This window comes from Microtus oregoni, unplaced genomic scaffold (assembly GCF_018167655.1).
Source record: "Microtus oregoni isolate MIOR12 unplaced genomic scaffold, Mior012 000050F_002, whole genome shotgun sequence".
Taxonomy (NCBI): Eukaryota; Metazoa; Chordata; class Mammalia; order Rodentia; family Cricetidae; genus Microtus; species Microtus oregoni.
The window spans coordinates 472,780-485,844 of NW_024543226.1; the positions used below are offsets into that span (position 1 = coordinate 472,780).

General features: G+C 40.5%; 1 protein-coding gene across 1 annotated transcript; it reads right to left on the minus strand.

Moving 5' to 3' along the window:
* Positions 1–2,393: 2,393 nt before the first annotated feature.
* LOC121436700 (signal peptidase complex subunit 3) lies at positions 2,394–4,038 on the minus strand. The gene has a single exon (XM_041636703.1). The coding sequence runs from the start codon at positions 3,795–3,797 to the stop codon at positions 3,255–3,257; it is 543 nt and encodes a 180-aa protein (XP_041492637.1). The 5' UTR covers positions 3,798–4,038; the 3' UTR covers positions 2,394–3,254.
* Between the last annotated feature and the right edge of the window lie 9,027 nt (positions 4,039–13,065).

Consider the following 13,065-nt stretch of genomic DNA (forward strand, 5'->3'; position numbering starts at 1 on the left):
TACTAAACCTAGATGGAGGTGGGCGGTCCTTGGACTTCCCACAGGTCAGGGAACCCTGATTGCTCTTCGAGCTGATGAGGGAGAGGGACTTGATCGGGGGTGGGGGAGGGAAATGGGAGGCTTTGGCGGGGAGGAGGCAGAAATCCTTAATAAATAAGTAAATTTAAAATAAATAAATAAATACATATATGGGAAGAAAGCAATGTCAAAATATGTGTCAAAACTTGAAGCAACTAATATTAATCTTGTGTGTTCTTTACTCATGTACATATGTTCACATGTGTGGGGCTGAATCAGCAGGTGGAGGCCACAGGATGATGCTCTGTGTCTTCCTTTATTGTTTCCCACCAAGCATGGCTCAGTGATCCTGTAGCTTACAGGCTGGGCCAAAGAAACTGACCAGCAAGTCCCAGGGAGCTTCCTGTTGTCTTTGTCTAGACTGTAATAGCTGGACCTTTCTACTTCTCTTCCCCACCAAACTCCAAAGACATGGATCTGTCAAAAGTATAATTACAGTAACTTTCAGCATTCATCTCTACCATACTAACAACATTGCAGTGGTACACATGAAACTGATATCAGGGTCTGGATAAGATGCAGACTTCCTGTGCATGTTTCCCTCAAGGGAAACGCCCAACATATAAGATGAGGTAACTGCAGATTTTAACATTTCTATGTCTAGTACTAGTATAAAGGTATTGGAGTTAAATGTTCTTGTTGGTATACAGACTATTAATAAACTCAAATTTATATGAATTATGTGTTATTCTTGCTTGTCTTCCTATTAGCACACTGCTAAAATGGTTTTCTGTTCAAACTTCTGTGAATAAGCTAAACAAAAATAATGTCACGTGAAAGGACCACCATTTATGTGAATTTCTCCAATTTTGTCTTTTTATCTCTAAACAAATGAAGACCCTAAAATGTTTAATGAACAAACCAGAAGCCAAAGCCAGTTTAATACGCATGATGCTACACCTTTGATTTTCACACTAGTTAGAAAAATTCAGTTCCTCATACTTCTTCATGAACTGCACAGCTACATACACATTTGTTGGAACACATGTAAGTAAATGTTGGGAGCTATAGATTCCTGGCCCCTTGACTTTTCTGCCTGCAGCTTCTCTGAGCACGAGACCTTGATGGCACACTGATGGGCCTGCAGCTGAAAGATCCCGAGAGCTGGGTGTGTCTAAGGATCCCTATATAAGCTGCCCCTGAGCACAATAAAGGGGGACATTTGGCATTCTTGTATCAATAATGACCCATGTCCATGTCTCTCTGTCTGTCTGTGTATGCATGTGATTTTAAGTCTCCAGGCTTAGTTCCTGGCTCGCATATGATCTTGTGACACAGGAGCTACAGGACCATCGAAATTTTACAGGACTGGTCGGGGTTTACAATTAAATAGTGATGTATTCATATGAGGTAACTGTAATAACATTTCCTTATGCCATTGTTATACATACTTAGTTTTCGCTGCCTATCCCCCCATCCTTTCATGTCCCCAATTGCCCTCCCCACTATCTGTCCAAACCCTTCCATCTTCAGCATTTCTCTTCTGTATCACATCACATATTTCCTGTTTCTGTGTCCACTTCCTCCTTTAAAGTGAAGCCTCTATTGACTCCTTTCATGGATCCCTTTCTGGTCACTAGGCAACCACATACACTCTTTCCCTCCAAAATACACAGGTAAAACCTAGAAGCTAAGGTCTCCTTTGGGCAATATGACTATTTCCAGGAAAATCTCGCCTTTTTATGGCTGAATAGATTAGATTGCATATATGTACCATATTTTCATATCTTTTGATGGGCATCTAGGCTGAATCCATTTCCTGCTCTTGTGAAATGAGCAGTAATAAATGTGGATGTGCAAGTGTCCCTGCGGTAGGATACAAAGTCCTTTGGGTGTATTCCCAGGAATTGTATACCTGAGTCAGAGTGCAGTTAAATTTTCGTGTTTTGAGACACCTCCACACTGGTTTCCTTAGTGGTTCCATTGGTATGCACTATTCTGGAAATAGTAATAATGTGTCACCACGGACGGTGAAAATGCAGTGCTTCTCCGTCCTTAAATTATGGTATTCTGTCTTCTACTTCCGTATCACCTGTGCTGTATAACCCTTCTCGAATCTCTCTTTCCCTTAAGAATTGGACAGTTGTCCATATTGGGTTTCATGGTCTAAGTTGATGATGATGACTGACCAGGTCTCTCCCTCCTTTCCCTTAAAGCTACCCTGTAAATGCTATCTTGGAGATTATTGATTTTCCCACAGCAGAAAAAAAAATCAAATTACATATTTAATTGTGTGCTTTTATATGTATAATATCCAACTTATTTTAGAAATATTTGGGTTTTTATACTTCTATTATAAAGAAAACACATACACAGAGAGTGAAAGGAAATATTATTTCTATAGCATTTTTTTTTTACAATTTGTGTTCAAGCTACTTTTATGTAATATCAGAAACATCAAGACAAAGGGTTTCAGGGTTATTAAAACACAATGTACATTATAAATGAAACTGTACTACAATGTTATCTCAGGCATAAGAGATGGAATAAACTTAGGGAATTAGACTATCCAAGATCAAAGTCTGACTCCATTCTTTTCTAGCTATTGAAGCTTGGATTCCCCAAACTTCAGTCTTTCACATTCTTCATCTTCAAAGAGCCTATGTTTGTATTATATACATCACTAGATGATTGACAATAGAATAGGATAGCATATAAGAGAGTTTGCAAATGGAAAACTATACTTTATGAAACATTATGAAAGTGGAGACTTTCTGATAATTGTACATAATTAGCACCTAGTATACACACTGAAACAAGCTTCACTTAGTGGGGAAGTCATGCAAACATTTCAACTCTCAATGACAATGTAAAAAATTATTTAAAAACGATGCAAAACATGAAAACTTTAGTAGGGAAAACCTGGAAAGACCCAATTTCTTAGACAGACAGCCATTAAAGGTGTTACAATGATTTACAGATTACAGATGTATTCACTCTTCAGAAAAAGTTGTTAGTAACCTTATTTTCAACTTTCAGCAGCTACCGAATAATCACATTAACTGTTTTTCAGCCATCAAGCATGCTTTAACAAGAGACGAGCAAAAGTCTGCCTCTAAATCACATTCAATGTGAACATGCACGAATGCCCACACACAAAGTTTATAGCATGAGTTTCTTCAGATTCTTGACAGTTTTTAACTACTATTCCTTAACACACACGCAGAGAGAGTTCTTCAAAAAGCCGTGGCTATTTCATACGAATCTGGAAATGGGACAGACACGCGTCCAGATCCAGTCACAAGAGGCAGAATGCCAGCAATCGGTATAACTTGCCAGGACAGAGTCAAAGTGACATTCCTGTTTCCCTTGAGACCGTGCCCGTCGTCAAAGAAAAAATACTTGCTTTTGACATCTTTCAGATCCAGCTTGGGGTTCTCTCCTCGCAGAAGGATCTTGTCCCACAGGACCACCTGGTTCACAGCGTTGCTTTTCGTGGAATATTCTGCCGAGAGGTAAAGGAAGAGCTGCTTGACGTTCCAGTCGAAAGTCTTCTCCAAATCCGCAGAGATGTGGAACGTGATGAAGCCCAGGTCGCTTCTTTTTCTGGGTCCGGTGAAGTCCTCCACTTTTTTGAGCAGGACCCTGGAGACTTTCAGGCTCACTGGCGCGCTTCTGTCTTTGAAGGCGGTGGTGAGGATGCAGCCCAAGGTGAGCGCCGCCATGACGCTCAGCGTGAAGGCGAACAGCGAGTTCGCCCGCGAGAGCAGGGTGTTCATGTTGCAGGATGGATCGGCGGCTTCCTCCACGCGGGCTCCACCGGCGCTCGCTCACTCGCTCTCTCGCTCGCTAGCTCAGCTCGCTCACAGAGACTCGCTCGCTGGGCAGGGCTTGCTGTCTGCTCGCTCGCGTTCCCTCTGCCTTCCTCTGGCTCGCGCGGAATGCTGGGCGCGCGCACGCGTCCCTGGAGCGCGCACCGGCCACGTTGCCTGTTCTTTTTTCCCCCAAGTCACTGGTTAACCCTACCACCACTGTCAGCTGATAGATAGTCTAAGGCACTTGGGGCATCTGACGGGAAACAGCAGCACAGTGTCTCTGAATAAGCCCAGGAGGACTTGCGCTGCCTCATCCCCCACACCCAGACACAGTCACTAAAGGTCCCATCTGCCCTGTCCAGGGAACCCTTCCCTTTGCACACTGCTGCATCATGGCTTCCATACAGCCTAGCCCCTCCCCTGGCCTTCTGCAACAGGTTCCTGATGGCTGTACCCCACACTAGCTCACCCTGCAGTCCATTCTCTGCACAGAGAGCAGCCATCATCACCTACAGTTCCTGTCACTTCCCTACTGGGATCCTCCACACTGAAAACACAGTCATAGTGTTAAACAAGTGCCCCAGACTCTGTGCTACATCTGCTCTTTCCTCCTCATTCCCCATCAGCCTGTTTGTTATCTTCCAGGCTCCAGCAGCTGGGTTTGTCCTCCGGACAACTGGAGCCCACACAGTGCAAGCACATCAAGAAATGGCTTGTCCCTGCTGGCTTCTTATCATTCAGGACTCAGCCTTCACTGATAACTCTGGGTGTGTAATCCTCTGTTTGATGTGGGATTTGTGTTGCTTTTATTGATTGATGAGTAAAGCTATTTGGGCCGATGACTTAGCATAGTCAAGTCAGGTGGGAAAAAAGAACAGAGATAGAGAGAGAGGAGGCAGGGTCAGAAAGATGCCTTGGAGCTGCTGCCTAAGAAGAAGGACACCCGGAACCATATCGGTCAGCCACAGCCTCGTGGCAATACAGAGATTAATAGAAATAGGCTAATTTAAGAAGTAAGAGGTAGCTAGAAATATATCAGTGTTGTAATTAATATTGTTTCTGTGTGATTATTTGGGTCTGGGTGGGCGGGAACTAATTGCTGTCTTTCTGTTTATTTTCATCAAACACAAATCCTCACATAACTTGCCTGGTTAATTGCTTTCTCACACAGTTTTGCTATTCCACTATGGTGAGAGATCCAGGATCCCTTTCTGTCTTGTTCTTCATGCTGTTTTCACAGTGCTTGGCCAGTGCTTTGTATATACATCCCTGGACGACTATTAGTAAATTGAAGGTATTTCTCACGGTCAAGAAAAGATAGAAATTTTACAACTGAGAAGAATGAAATAATACCCAAAATGATTCAAGATACTGAATATCTTGTTGCAAGCAGGCATCAGTACTTTTCAAAACTCAATGACTATCAGAATCAAGTGGAAACGACCCACCCCAATTCCATGGTTTCTATTTAGAAGGCTTGGAATAGACTCAAATATCTTCAAGTTTAATAAGCACCAGCAGAAGTGTCAGAACTTGGTCAAAAGTATGGTGAAAGTGAACAATACCTTGGGGAGCTGTGAGGGAGACTGCAGGAAAAAAAGGCAGAGGGCCTTTTACCTGAAACACAGTTTGGTTCCCTGGATTGCTCTTGGATATGATTTGAGGCCTCCTGTGATAAACAATCACATTCAATTTATAAAACGTGTTTATTCTTGTTGAATATCAGAATATAGCTATAGAACCCAATCTGGTTAGTGAACCTTGAATCTTGATATAGCCTTCTACCTTGCTTTCGTGCCTTCCTAGATACAATCTATAGTTTGTGCCAGGAAATTGTGTTTAAATTGGTCTGTCCCGAGAAGGTTCTGGGAAAGGTCTGGTCAGTTAATATTTAGTACTGGATGGAGAGATGGCTCAGTAGTTAAGAGCACTGCCTGCTCTTCCAAAGGTCCTGAGTTCAATTTCCAGCAACCACATGGTTGATGGCTCACAACCATCTTTAATGAGATCTGGTGCCCTCTTGAGGAAGAGACCTGATCAGTCGTCCTCATCAACTTAACACCTTAAAACCCAGTATAGACAATATGTGCCCACTGGAGTTTATTTACATCTTTCTGGTCATCCTTTTCTGAACTCAAACAGCCTCCTTTGGATCATTGCTTTCTTTGTTACACTCACATATCAAAGGACACTGGAACTGAAGTGAGGTTGTCTACAGCATCAGACTGCAGCCCACCACATTCTTTGAGGTCTTCAGATCCCAGGGCTAGCAGACAAGATCTGCATAGGTTGGTGAGAAGTAGACAAGAAGATTTTTGATGAAGGGTTTCATGCTTGGAAAATTTCTGACTTCATTTATCAACGTTTTAATCCAAGTAATTTGATGACACTATCCAGAGTTCTGGGATAACTGGAAAGTCTTTATTGATGTAATTGATTCAAGTGCCCTGCCCATTTAATCTACCTGAGAACACAAGGTTCTTCGCCACCTGGGATCACTAAGCTCTAGAGAGTAGTCCTGTTTATTAGAAGGATTGGTGTTCTGTTTAATGTTTACTAGAAGAATTGGTGTTCTGTCTGATCCTTTTGTTTAGATGAGGCTGGTTCTGGGTAGTTGCTTACCAAATGCCCTAAAGATGGAACTCTTTAATGTCTTCACTCTTATTCCTCTAACATGTCTCAGAGATGACACTTCACTGGCTTCTTCTGTATGAACCCCTTATTCTGGGTAGCTGAATCTTTACTCTTGCCTGTCCTAAACAGTGCAAGTTTAAGCACCATTGATTTAATGCAGTTACAGGAGTACTGAGGCATCTGCTGATACAGTTACTCTAAATAACTCCTTGGTCCTTCTCTCTACCTGAGACTGACAGGGTGCTTTTCCATATAGGATCTCAACTCCAGAGTATTCCTTGTAGTTAGGATATATTCAGAATTATTTGCTTGTGTGGAGAAGACTGGTGAAGGGTAGTGTCTTACTAAAGGTTTCCCCATGGTGGACACTCAATCTCTCCAGGAATTGATGCAACTAACTCTACAACAGACTTGTTTCTTCATGCTGAACCTCAGATTCTGCATTGTAGATTAGGCACTCTCCTCTAATGTTATAGTAAAAGATGGGGAGGAAGAAATAAAGCATGTGGAATAGAGATGAAAGCATTTAGATGGGAAAGGCAGACTCAGTTCACTTGAAGTTGAATGCTTTCTTTTCCTCCTCCCAACTTTATCCTGCAACTCCGCTTATACACTAAACAGTGGAACAAGACTTACCTAACGGATAGGTGTTTTATGCATGGTTATTATGATATTGATGTCAGAGGTATTGCTGTGACTAAATAAAGGAGGCAAAGTGCAAGGAAGCTTTCTGAGGGTAGACTATATACAATACACTGTACATCACTATTTTTAGACATTTATTTAAAAAAATCTATCTTCTGATGTAAGTAATGTTAGTGGATTCCTCCCAGCATGCCATTTAGTTGGAGGAAGGAGGCCACTTGTTCTTTCTGCCCACCTGGCTAGCTTACACTCAAAATAACCACACAGAAACTGTATTAATTAAATCATTGCTTGGCCCATTAGCTCTAGCTTCTTGTTGGCTAACTCTTGCATATTAATTTAACCCAACTCCATTAATCTGTGCATTACAACGAGGCTGTGGCCTATCAGCAAATTTTCGGCACTCTGTCTCTGGTGGCAGATCCATGGCACCTCCCTGACTCCACCCTTCTTTCTCCCGGCATTCAGTTCAGTCCTCCCTGCCTGCCTAAGTTCTGCCCTATCAACAGGCCAAAGCAGTTTCTTTATTCATCAGTGGTAATCACAGCACACAGAGGGTATTCCCACAAGGTAGTACTATTCCCTTTGTATGAGGAGATAATTTTAGACAGCAAAGTTTATGCTAAAAGAATTCTGGGAAGGAAGGTATCAACTTAATATTGATGCAATCTTGAAGGGAAATTTATTGACTAAATTGTAGAAAATGTATTAATAAAAAAGGGACAACTCTGAGAAAAATGTGACTCAAGTCAGGTTGATTCAAACATACTATAAATGAATAAATGAGCAGGAAAAATCTGTACCACATCTCAAATGTCAAATAATAATTTTAGAAAGAAAATCATAATTAGAAAAACAACACATGATGACATTATAGTGATAAGTGATTCAAACAAAAATCATGTGGAAACACAGTTGGCACCAATTTCCACAGCAGGCACTGAGTTGTCATGGTAACCACATTGACCAAGGACAACTGGAAAATCAACAGTGGTATTAATCTTATTTCTAATATATGCTAAGATCCAAGTAAGAATGGCATGACTGGATTAATTAATTTCAAGTATTCCTCATGATAAACATTCCTATAACATAAATATCCATGCATTCATATGATCACACATTCCCACATACATATGTCTTCCCTTTTATTTCAACACCCAAGATCCTGGGAATAGATTATGGTGAATTTGCTGGAAGGTGAAGAAGTACAACCACACTTTTCAACAGATTCATTTTGAACCACATATATTAATTAAATCCTACTGAACTATGTTATCTCAACAAACTGACTTTCCATAGATTGTCAACAGATAAAAATTGATACTTTGATCCCTAGTTTCTGTATATTTTCAATAACTTCTTAGAGCAAATGTGGATGTACAGGGAAATGCGTGTTAATCAGGAAGTACTTAGAACTGTGCTACTAAGCTTTTTTCCCCTCAACAGCTACTATTACATATTTGGTCACTGAAAATTTGGGCGAATATATGATAACCTGTATTTGTATTTTAAAAATACTGTCATTTAAAAATTACTACAAAATATGAAGTATCTGTGTGGATAATATATTTACAAGAAGTTGTATCTGTAGATTAAATACTATAAGATGTTGCTACAGTAATTAAAGAGTCAGTCAACTGGAAGGCACATTTTGTTCATGGGTCAGAAGACTGGGCTTATTTATATAAGATAATTATATGTTAATTTTCCCCAATCTAAAGACTCACTGCAATTCCAATAAAAATTACTCTTCTCCCTTCTTGATATGCTCATCCATTTAAAGATGCTTCAATCATGAACCAATTTCTGCCTCTCTCTATATCATGCCTTCTGTCTCATAGCAATCACTTTCCTGATTAATGCATTTGCAAGGGTAACAAGCAGTTGCTAAGCCCAAGTCCTCTCCCTTCAAAACTCATGGAAATAGTCTACTCTGAGCAAGTGTGTATTGTGCTTGGCATCTCAAAGAGGGTCTTATAGTAGGCTTCCAAATCTCTTTCCCCTTTCCTCTTTCCTTGTCAGCATTAAGGCAGATACATGCATATATACATGCATGGCTAGTTCACCTTTTCTCCCTACAATCTTGCTCTATATTGAGTCTATCATTACAAGATCTCAAAATATAATTTTACATTTAAGCTCTGAACCAATTAAGACATACAAAAAAATCTATGAAAATTTTTTTTTAAAAATCTATTAAAAACAATACATCCATCCACTCTGTGTCGTTTAATGGTGATATTAGAGGCAGACTGGAGAGATAGTACTTTAGTTAAGAGAACTTGTGGTTCCATAAAGAATTTATTTGGTTCCCAGCACCTGCACAGAAGCTTACAACCACCATAACTTCAGTTCTAGGGGATCAGATGTCTTCATGTAGATCGTGCAGACACCAGGCCCACATACACAGTGCATATATATGCATTCAGGCATTCACACATTTACATAAAATATGTCAGGACCAGCCTCAACAAAATGTCTCTCACCAGGGTAAGGGCATGAGGATTTAGAAATATAGTAAAGAACATGAAGACATGAATGAAAATAATAAAATGGAGAAACATAGTATAGTATCCGGAGCAAATTTCTGTGAGTGTAGTAGGAGGCTGCTTGTATGTTCCAGGCAGCCCAGATTTGAAATAACCACACTGAAACTGTATTAATTAAATCACTGCTTAGCCTATTAGCTCTAGCTTTTTATTTGCTAACTCTTACATCTTAATTTAACCCATTTCTATTAATCTGTATATTGTCACATGGCTGTGGCTTACCAGCAAGGTTTGACATCTGCCTCTGATGGGGCTATAGAGCTTCTCTCTGACTCTGCCTTCTTTCACCCAGCCTTCAGTTTAGTTTTTCCCAGCTTAGGTAAGTTCTGCCTTGCTATAGGCCAAAGCAGTTTCTTTATTCATTAACAAATAAAAGCCACACATAGACAGAAGGATCTCCTACACCACGTGAGTACTGAAAATTCACCCGCATTTAATTTCCTACTGCTTAAAATACCCCTGTCTCCAAAAAAGTAGGAGTAAGACAAAGGACTTTTGTTTTTTGTTTTTTTTTTTTTTTTTTGAGGCAGGGTTTCTCTGTGGCTTTGGAGCCTGTCCTGGAACTCGCTCTGTAGACCAGGCTGGTCTCGAACTCACAGAGATCCGCCTGCCTCTGCCTCCCGAGTGCTGGGATTAAAGGCGTGCGCCACCATCGCCCGGCAGGACTTTTGTTTGAGGTAGGGACAAACTATTTCTCTATTCCTGGAGCACAAGGTCTGACAATTAGTCACACTAGTTGAAAATAACCTTGAGAGAGCAGAACTGTCTGATTAACAACTAGGTGAAACCTTTGTCTGAGGTAGAAGCACAATAACTTTGAAGGAACTAGAAACAAGTCCCAACTCTCTGACCTTTGATCATCATGGAAATAGGCCTTTTTGGCCTACACAAACATATAATAAATAAATATTTGATAAATGCTCATATTAGAGAGGGCTGGTGGCTGAGCCAGAAGGAAAAAAAAGTTTTTTTATTAAGAAAACCCAAAATTAGAAAATGTATTGACCTTATGATGCAGCATGAGACAAAGAAGTGAATGTCCTTTTTGAAAGAGTCCTATCTGTATGTTTGTGTGTGTGTGTGTGTGTGTGTGTGTGTGCACGTGCGAGCACGCACATGCATACATGCATAAGATGCTGCAATCAAGAACTGAGGAATGGGGACATTGCTTTTTTATATGATGGGAATGGCCAGACTTGTGTGGCTTCATTAAAGTGTCAGGGCTTAAGGCTCTTGTCTATGTGGTTTCTACTATCCCTGTCCTAGTGCTGTTCATGAGCCCCTGTTAAGAACAAAGCAGATGAAGAAAGATGTAGATTCATTATTATTGTGCCCACAGGGACATTTTGGGAAGGTTTCAACAGATGTTTTTAGTATTCTGTATATCACTTCTGTGCTGGATAGTTTTATGTCAACTTGACACAAGCTTGAGTCATTTGATAGATGGGAACCTCAATTGAGAAAATGCCTCCTTAAGATTGGGCTCTAGGACATTTTATCAATTAGCGATTAATGGAGAAGGGCCCAACTCATTGTGCGTGGTGCCATTCTTGAGCTGGTGGTCCTGGGTTCTATAAGAAAGCAGGGGAAGCAAGCAAGGGGAAGCAAGTCAGTAAACAGCAACCCTCCATGGTCTCTGTGTCAGCTCCTGCCTCCAGGCTCCTGCTCTGTTAGTTCCTGTTCTGACTTCATTCAGTAATGAACAGTAATAAGTAGTATAATACAAATATAATTCTTTGCTCTCCAACTTGTCTTTTGATCAAGTTGTTTCATCACAGCAAGAGTAACCCTAATTAAATCTTATAATCATTGTTTCTATGTGGCTATGATAAATTTGACCAATATTGACCCTCATATGCTTATATATCTGAATATGTGTTTCAAAGTTGGTAGAAGTTTAGCAAGTATTAAGAAATGTAGACATGTTGGAGGAGGTGTGTCACTGGAGGTGGGTTTTGAGATTTCAAAAGCCCAAGCCTTAGCGCTCTTTCTTTCTCCCTCTCCCTCATGGTTGTAGATCAGATATAAGCCCTCAGTTACTGGTCCGATGCCATGTCTGCCTTTCTGTCCTTATACTCCCTGTCATGCTGTTCATGGTTTCTCCTACGTTCTGTAACTGTGAGCCCAAATTAAATGCTTTCTTCTACAAGTTGCCTGGTGATGGAACATTGTTACAGCAGTAGAAAGGTAACTAAATACAGGAGAAAAGGGTTTATTTGGCTTACACTTTCTGGTTGGAGGTTGTTTGACCTGGAACCACAGTCAACCCCCCAGCTATGGAATGCCAGTGCCCTGAACTGTGGCAAGCATCGTTTTACTTAGGTTTTTGTTCTATTTGGTATGAAAAACTGCTGTGTAAGTGCTTTTAAAGGAGCAGGTTTTTTTTTTCAGCTTTTTTAGCCTCTAGATGGATACTCGAGTCTAACTCTGGAATGCCAAAATGTTGGTGGTTGTTTTTACTCTTTACTCTTTTGGCTTTTTCTGGGGGGAGCACCACCCAGTTCCCAAATAAATCACATACAGAGGCTTGTTGTTTCTTATAAATGCACAGCTTAGCTTGGCTTGTTTCTAGCCAGCTTTCCTTTACTTAAATTATCCCATCTACCATTTGCCTCTGGGCCTTTCTTTTTCTTACTTCTGTATATCTTACTTTTATTCTTACTCCATAGCTGACTGTGTGTCTGGGAGGCTGGATGGTTAGCCCCGAGCATCTTTTTCTCTTTGTTCTCATGCTCTTTAATCTCTTTTCTCTCTTTTTCTCCTATTTATGCTTTCTGCCTCCCAGCCCCACCTATCCTTTCTCCTACCTTGCTATTGGCCATTCAGCTCTTTATTAGGCCAAACAGATGTTTTAGACAGGCAAAGTAGCACAGCCTTGTAGAGTTAAACAAATGCAATATAAAAGAATACAATATTAGCCTGGAGAGATGTCTCAGAGTTTAAGAGCACTGGCTGTTCTTCTTAAAAGTCCTGGGTTCAATTCCCAGCAAAAACATGGTGGCTCACAACTATCTGTAATGAGATCTGGTGCCCTCTTCTGGCATGCAAGCATACATTCAGGCAAAATACTGTATATATAATGAGTAAATAAATAAATCTTTTAAAAAAGAATACAGCACATCTTTGCATCGTTAAACAAATATTCCACAGCATAAAATAATATAACGCATCTTAAATAATATTCTACAATACTAACTCCAGTAGGTTTCATAGAATCCAAGGGTTGGATAAAGTTTTGAGTCCATCTGGTTATCGAGGTGCTGAATGTCCAGATCTACCCTTCATTCCTGTAGTCACAAAGCCACAGTGAGATCATTTAAGCAACTCAGTTCATAATGAACTCCAATTTTCACCAGTTTCCATAGCCAAATTTCACTCAGATATTCCTCCCCTAAGAAGAC